Source organism: Trematomus bernacchii, unplaced genomic scaffold, assembly GCF_902827165.1.
Source record: "Trematomus bernacchii unplaced genomic scaffold, fTreBer1.1, whole genome shotgun sequence".
Lineage (NCBI taxonomy): Eukaryota > Metazoa > Chordata > Actinopteri > Perciformes > Nototheniidae > Trematomus > Trematomus bernacchii.
In genome coordinates, this window is record NW_022987342.1 from 3,891,470 (window position 1) to 3,900,127 (window position 8,658).

Sequence of the window (8,658 nt, forward strand, 5' to 3'; positions counted from 1 at the left end):
ATCAGTGGAAATGGCCATGACATGGGCCCTTTAAGATGATCCAAGTACTCACTGAGACATTTCATAACTTTTTGAAAAGATGATGTTGTGCAGGTGGAAACTAGGGCTGGGAACATTAACATGTTAACCCCTGCAATTAATATGGAAACCTTAAAGCATAAAAAGCTAATTAAAGCAAATTAATGAAATTACTAAATTTGACCCCAACTTCCTCCCGCAATTCCAGCGCAGATTTTTACCATGAATAGCATGGCAGTAAAATAGCAGAGAACGCGGAGGAACTGACACAAGCTACATGTGTTGCACTAACTGGAGACCAATGGAAATCAGTAAGCAGTCATAACTACCCGGCGTAACAGAAAAACTAATCCTTGGCTAATGTTTGGCTCTTGTTTGCTTTACTGTAGGTGCAGTGAAAACAAAGGAAAAGCATATTGCTAAAGCATGCGCTAGCTAGTTTCTTGAAGTTGTGCAGGAGTGGGAGGTAGTGGACAAGCTCATAACTTTAGGAAGCTATAGTGCTCTCAATATGATAGCGGCAGCAAGAATACTATCATTCGAGCATATGCCCTGTGTAGTGCACATTATACTAACATACATGCCAACCTTTCCAAATCCAAAAGAGGTAGGTTTGCGCGCGGCAAATGTGCACGCCCAAATTAGGTAATCAGAAGAAATGGAACCCCAGTAATTACATGTATAAACCATGTATTTAACATATATTGCATCATTTTATGCATTTTTCAGAAAAAGTGGTAGTTTGGTAAACAGTGACATCAACGACATGTTTGGTCTGTAAAATGCCCGAAAAGTAAAAGAATGGGAGATAAATATCCCAAAGTCTCCGCATTTTATTATATTTTTAATGTGTTTCTGGTCCTCTTTCAGTTGCATTGTTGGAGAAGCCTGTGACATAAGATTTTCAACGACATAATTACTCTGTAGCTATGTTAGTTTGACAATAAAGAACCTTGAACCTTGAACCTTGACAGTGTAGATCAGGGGTGCCCAACCTTTTTTGAACCGAGAACTACTTTTAAAATGGCCAGTCTGCCGAGATCTACCAGTCCAAATAGAGAGGTGTAGCCATTACTGACAGCCTACTACCAGGTAAATACACACTTCTACTTGTATAAAACTGACCTTTGTACGATTAATACTTCATAAAATACTGCAGATCCTTTATGTTGCCTCTTTCTAATCTACACACACACAAGTAGCTGAAGCTACACAACAGTGTTGGAGTTGGAGTTTATTCACACGTCACATACTACAGTGGGTAATGTTTTCAAGAAACATTGAACAGTGCTGCCACATATGACACAGGAAAAAAAGAAAAGACTGAACCCTTTCTTTGCCATTATATAAAAATAGTGTTGCTACAAAAGTATAAATTAGTTTTACTAATAAGACAACTCAGATCTGAAGCTACACAGGAATCTGCTGCCAGAGTGCAATAAAAAAGACAAAATTAATAGAATCAAACCCTTTTCTTTTTTTTGCATTTTAGTAGAGTATAAAAAGAAATGCCTTTAAAATAGGATGCAAGCAACACTAGTTTCTTAACCTGAATTGATAATAGACTATAATCAATTTAAACAGAACAGATCTTAAAGTTTGCATTCTTATACCATTTTGTACAATAATTATAATGAATAAGTTCAAACAAACTAAAACTTACAGCTGATTAATAACTGTATCTAACTTGAGTTTTTATTATATCAAAAACCTGTTGAAATGCTACTGTTCTTTTTACTGTCCCCAAAAAGCGCGTCGGCAGCCTCCAGGAATGCTTCTTTCACAACCTCGCCGTCTTTGAAAGACTTCATGTGTTTCGCAAGAACGTGACTGACACGATAAGATGCTATGGTAGCAGCCTTGCTCTTGTTGTTGGGCCTGGTGAAAATGGACTGCTGTGCATTTAGCTGTTCTTTCAGGTCCCTCACCTTTTGGGAGCGTAGGACAGAATTAGGAGGGAATTCCGTCTCGTAGCGTTTGTGCACTGTTTTGAAATGCCGCTCCTAAATTACCCTTCTTCGATAAAGCCACGCTCGCATTGCAGATGAGACAGATGGACTTTGAATTGGAATAGATACAAAAATAATCACCCTCCCACTCGGAGTGAAAATTATATATTTTGGGCTCTTTTGCTTCTGCCATAATTGTGGTCTTGTGTGTGCGGACTGCACAGCAAACTAGTGCCCACTGCCTACCAGCCACACCCCGATAAATCACAAAGCTTTGATGCGTTCAAGTGCATTATTCTGGCACAGGAAGATTATGTTATAGGACATTAACGATAAAACAGAATATTGTCGTTCTATTTTTAGACACATCTCGTGATCGACTGAAACACAGAGGACTGTTTGTATGATGGGATCACAGACACGCTGCAAACGGTGTCCGCCAAAAGTCGAGTCCAGTGTCTATGTAGTGTCATTTTTATTTGTTATAGTTTGGGAAGATTGAAAATCGGTAGGGAGAGTCAGCTAAGTCGGTAGGCGGTAGAAACATGTCAAAAGCGGTAGACTACCGCCCAAATCGGTAGGGTTGGCAGGTATGTACTAAGGGTCATGACAGCGGGTTTCAGTCTATGCTATAGTTGTGTGTCCGAAAGTTCAAAAAGCATACAATACGTATTTAAATTGTACTTTTCTTAAAGTGGACCTATCATGCTATATTTGAATAATATATTGTAGGGCCATACCTATATAAAACATGTCTGCGAAGTTTTTTTTCAAAATACCAAACAGATCATGCATTTTAGCCATGCCTCATTTCGCTCTATTTGCTCTTTCCAGCCATGTTTTTGCAGGGGGCTGATTCTGTGACGTAGCTTTAATGCAAATTAGGTGCAGCTGACCACGCCCCCCTGCAGGAGAGGGGAGCGTGCTTTGAGATCAGCTGCTGGGCTGTCAGAAGAGGGGGAGAAAAAGAGATCTCCGTCCTCTGTGTTTTATTCTTATATATGATTATATAGAGTTGTTATTCATTTGTTTTAAAGCTCAATAAATAACAAAGAAGACCTTTGACCGGCACTTTTCTAATTTTGTCCGGAAGATTTAAACTTTAACGGACATGTTGACCGGTGAAAAAAAATCTAACTGAAACTCTGTCGCACGGTCCCCTCATTCCTTGGAAGAGGCGGAGAGGTGGGTGTTTGTCATCTGCTGGTGGACTAACCGGAGAGAATTACAGTGCTTGCATCAGATCCGTTGCAGCCCCGTTTTTAGAGATTTGGGTATGGAGGAAAAGAGAGAGTGTTTTCTGACACTTGGTGAGTTCCCTGACACACCGGGGACACATATTCATGTATAAAAGACGTACAAAAGTGCATTTTGCATGATAGGTCCCCTTTAAATGAAGAGGCAGGTCCATTGATGACTTCCTTGTCTCACAAACATGTAAAACCTTACTTGAGGAAAAGTACCTACTTTTCAGAGAAAGGTTTTTGGATCACAACGTGTAAAGAGTTAGTCGCCATAATTCATTTGAGGCAGTGAATTTATTTTTACTCACTCTTTGAAAGTTGGTTGGCCATCCATGGACCACTCAGAACACTCGCTCACAGATCCACGAGGCACTGATTGTGGTGTCTTCGATCTGAAATTCATTTTTGTTTTAAGCTCTCTGAATGGTATAGATCGCAGGGTGCATAGAGAGCTAATCTCCGCAATAAATGTATTTGAGGCTGTGAAGTTATTTTTACTTACTGTTTGGAAGCTGGATTGCCATCCATGGACCACTCAGAACACTCGCTCACAGATCCACTGGGCACTGATTGGTGTGTCTTCGATCTGAAATTCATTTGTGTTATGTTTTAACAATAAAAGATAGCTTTCTACTTTCAACATGCATCCAGAAGACAGGTGTCCGTGTCCCATGTGAAACAAAGAGTCAAAAGGTTACTACGTCACATTACTACACATAGGTAACATAATGACTATGCCTTGTTCTAATTTTAACCAAAACCCTGATAGACCTAACTGGACAATTCTGTTTCACCCGATTACTCTTTGAAAATGAAAGAGGCATGTCCTCTGATAACTTCATTGTCATACCAACAGTCAAATTACTTTTACTTGGGCAAAGTACATTGACCTATGAGTTTTACTCTCACGGAAATGTATACTGATCACAAAGTGCATAGAGAGCTAATCTCCACAATACATGTAATGGAGGCTGTGAAGTTACTATGATTTACAGTTTGAAATCTGGATTGCCACCAATGGACTGGAAATAACTCTTCTTCAGAGTTCCACTGGGCTTTGATGGAGCTGTCCCCGATCTGAAATACATTTAGTTTTAAGCTCTCTCAATGGTATAGATCGCAGGGTGCATTTGTAACAACAACATCTTGCTTTCTACCTAACACGCACATTCAGTTACCTAATTTCAACGTTCACTGGAAACATATCTAAAATGTAAGTTATATCTCTCACAGGCTCCGCCCTCTACTGGACTCTATGGGTACTACCCCTTGATCATATCATGCAAGCATTCATCCACTGAAGAGGCTTCTCAATACTCTAATTTCCCCTCCTCGACTCCTCGACTCCTCGACTCCTCGGTCCTCCGGTAGTGACCTGGAAATGGATTTCAGCGTGCCATGTTGAAGGACATCTAATTTCTCTAAATGCACATCGAGGACCGAGCATCGAGCATCGAGGAGGCTCTCTGGAGGAGCTATAACCGAGGATACACTGATGATGGGTCCTCCACGGCTCCTCCGTGGATGCATTTCCGGGAACGGTGGAGTCGTGACGCACGGCCGGACTTATCTCAGCCAATGACAGCTCTGCATGCATCCCCTGGATATTATTTTAGTAAAACTGCTTTCATCGCGACGCGATGTTTACAGTGAGAACAGCTGTGAGGTCCGTGCAGAAAGCAGAGCAGTGTGTAAAATAGATATCACTCAGTATAACAGGCCTACATTACTCTCTGTATTTGTATGCTGTAGTTTAGTAGATATCTACAAACAAAGAGTCGATATTTTTCTAAGACCATTTCGTGCTTCACATAATAAAATACACAACGGAGCCTGATATATTATATGCTTTAGGAGCTGTAGGTGTGTGTGGTACAGTGTGTAGGTGCGTGTTGTACAGTGTGTAGGTGTGTGTGGTACAGTGTGTGCGTAGATGCGGCGGACAGACGGGTCTCAGTTGGGTTTGGTGTCCTATGCTTACTTTTAATACTTGTAAATACAACTTTTGGCCCGTAATTTCAATTCCCCATTTCAGCGACCAGAGAGAGGGGGGGATATATCCAGTCTCTGATTGTGTTACGTTATTATGAGAGTGCTCTCATACTTTAAATTGTATATATTTATATACATATATTTGTGTGCATATGTCCGCATCTGTAGCTTGTTATTGTCTCATATACCGCACTGTCAATTAATTAAAAGTTAATATATAAGTCTTCATGAACACATCTGTCCATCAGACAGAGTGCTGCTGTGCCTCCTGTCATCATTAATGGATGTCTCTTTAAAATGACCGCTCAGAGGAGAGGAGTTCTCATTTCTCTAACCGCCTGCTGCTTCCCCTCCTCTCTCCTCGGTTCCCCTCCTCGAGTCCTCCGCTCGCATCTCCTGTGGGCGGGACTAAGTCTCGGGGATAGGAGCCGAGGATAGGAGTCGAGGAGGGGAAATTATAGTCTTGAGAAGCCTCTAGTGACTTCTATAAACGTAGCCGGCCCCGGGGCGGGCCTACCTGAATGCGCGCACATCTCACCGTATAAAAGGATACAATAAAACTCTCCTGGAAGAAAACGTTAAATGCTTTTGGATCCATTTAAAGCATGTTTTAGTGTTGCACCCTTGTGGTTATAGAGTTAGTATCAAAACACCAAACAAACAAAAAATGTACCAACCAAAACCCTTTTTTGACAGCTGAAATAAGTTGTTAAAAGAACAAGCAAGTGCCTATACCTTAAAAAGATTATCATTGCAACAAAACAAAAAAAGTTAGATACATAAAATGATTGACCAGAATTGAGTTCTCGCTTACCTTTCCGGTCTTCCATACCGATAAATGATTGATTGATTAAAATACCATGTTTTTAAAATGCTGTTAGGTAGGTATCCCAGACCTGGAAGAAGTATTCAAGTATTCTTACTTTATCGAAAGTAGAAACAAGGCTGTGAAAGTGCCTTGTCACATAATATATCTTACAATAAAAACTACACTAGTAAAAGTCCAAAATAATCAATAGAATATCCTTATCTCAGTTAGAGCACTCGTGCAAAAGTTTATAGTGTTACAAAGTACAACATTTTACCATTAAATATAGTGGAGGAACATATATTGGAAATTCCACTTTCTATTAACTATATAATGGATCTAAGGACAGTACTTAAGGAAATGTATGCCAAAAGTCTGCAAGTTGTATTATCACTTAGTCCTGTTTACACTGCCATGCCTGAATGTGGGACTAAATGTAAAGCTAGCTGTGGGGGAAACTTCTGTGTAGGACTCAGGAAGGAGACACGGTGAGAGTTGGAGCTTTTGATGTCAAACACTGATGGGTTTATTCAGAGTATCGGCCGGAGGATTCACATCACAAATCACGAGTCAGAGGGTCTGACTTCACGGGAGAGTTGCCACGTCAATTCTGAAGAGCCTCTCTCTATGTTAGACCTTTTAACTGATTCACAGAGAGTAATCAACATCTCTGAAGGAGTAGACTAAACAGCTGGGAACACTGAATCACTTGCGTCCAACACTTATGGCCTCAAAGATTTCACATCTTAGAGTCCACAAACACCGATAAAGAAGTGCCTCAGCGTTCTCACAACAATTACCATTCGTGCCAGACAAGTTGACCGGTCACAAACTGGTAACAACAACACATATGGCACCAATGCCTTTCCTTAAAGGAGATAACAGACGTCAGAGTAGATCATAAAACGTCACAGAGCAAAAGGTTAGATATCTAGAAGAATTATTCCTTAACACTAGCCAAGTTTTTAGTTTTTATTAATATAGAAAGGACATGTTTTTAGTGATCGTGTAAGCAAAAATGTTACATATAATCTAATATAATCTTCAAAATGAATAAGCATTACATTTTGTGGGGGTTAGGTTTGGTCCCTGACATTAAAAAAAAAAGGAAACAATAATGATTCAAGCTCACGGACACACTCAATACATTCATATTAAAACTTTTTTAAAGTTATTCGATAACAATGAATCTTAACAACCATGTACATGAGTGCGATCAGTGTCTCCTATATTGTCATAATTACATGATTATCATCAAAAGGTATATAGGAGAGACTGGAACAGATGGAAAATCAAATATACATGATGTATACTGTTGACTAGGTTGAGTAAAATGTTTACATATAGCCTACCTTAATGAGTCTCCTGCTGAATCGGTGCTCGGAGAACATGAACAGAGCTTAATGTGTTGATTTACAGTACCGGGAAGGGAGTGAACTGGAAGGAAGAATGGAAATGAAAGCTCAGGATTGCATAACATTTGTTATCTCATTTGAAAAGTGTCTGACCTTTCCCTCATACTGTATGAATTATATAGAACAAGGCCACCATTCCTGTATAAAAGCCTATGTGTTCAATATTTGCTAATAAAAAATGATTATGAAATAAATTATCAATTCGTACAATACATAAACAAATTGTGAAATGGTGGAATAGTTGACTTACCAACAAATCAATTGTACTGTCATTATGTATTTTCCTAGTAACTGAATTGAGGTGATTATTACAGTCATTTGTATAAAAGAAATCATTTTTCACAGGTTTATCCGTTTATTCATGTTATTTATATTTTTACCTCTTCTAATCTATTCATTTGATAATGAAGACTTGGGCTCCATATTATGTCATCGATGTGTGTGTAAGCTCAACTTTCACGGACACAGTAACACAGTAAGCATGGGAATAGTACGAACTTTGGTTTATGATAAGTTATAAAAATGGGGCGAAGCCTGTGAGCTAGTTCAGGCAGTCAACTCGAGCACCAATGATACATTTACATGTGACGCACCTCGTCCCTCTTTTTTTTTTTAAACAATATGTTTATTAATTTGCCATTCTTTTGGACAACAAGACACGCCATACCTTACACAAACTTACAAAAAACAATAATACAAATAATAATGTGAAAAACAGAGGCAAAGACAAGACAGGACATCATTTCAAAAATAAATAAATTGAAATATATAATAAAAAGACAATAAATTAAATGAAATAAAATTAAAATAAAACAAAAACAATTGGGCAGTAGCAACATTATCCTAAAAACTGTACATAGTCACAGCAGTTTATCAATCAATCAATCAATCAATCAATGTTTATTTATATAGCCCAATATCACAAATGTTACATTTGTCTCAGTGGACTTCACAGTTTGTACAGAATATCAGTATGACAATACGACACCCTCTGTCCTTAGACCCTCACATCGTACAAGGAAAAACTTCCAGAGAAAAACCCACAGTTTAAAGGGGAAAATGGGAGAAACCTCAGGGAGAGCAACAGAGGAGGGATCCCTCTCCCAGGACGGACAGACGTGCAATCAGAGCCGGCCCGACCCATTAAGCGACATAAGCGACATTTTTTTTTTTTTTTATCTCAGTACACCGTGTTTTATCTCAGTACACCGTCGCCGTGATAAGTATGTTTA

General features: G+C 39.2%; 1 protein-coding gene across 1 annotated transcript in view; it reads right to left on the reverse strand.

The window, feature by feature from the left end:
- Window positions 1-7,443, reverse strand: part of LOC117481775 — a 39,412-nt gene extending 31,969 nt beyond the window's left edge. The window contains exons 1-3 of the mRNA XM_034129676.1: window positions 7,364-7,443; window positions 3,714-3,797; window positions 3,520-3,603 (exon numbers count right to left, since the gene is read on the reverse strand). Of these exons, the coding sequence (XP_033985567.1) occupies window positions 3,520-3,603; window positions 3,714-3,739 (110 nt within the window). The 5' untranslated portion in view covers window positions 3,740-3,797; window positions 7,364-7,443. The remainder of the gene's footprint in view (window positions 1-3,519; window positions 3,604-3,713; window positions 3,798-7,363) is intronic.
- Window positions 7,444-8,658: the final 1,215 nt, after the last annotated feature.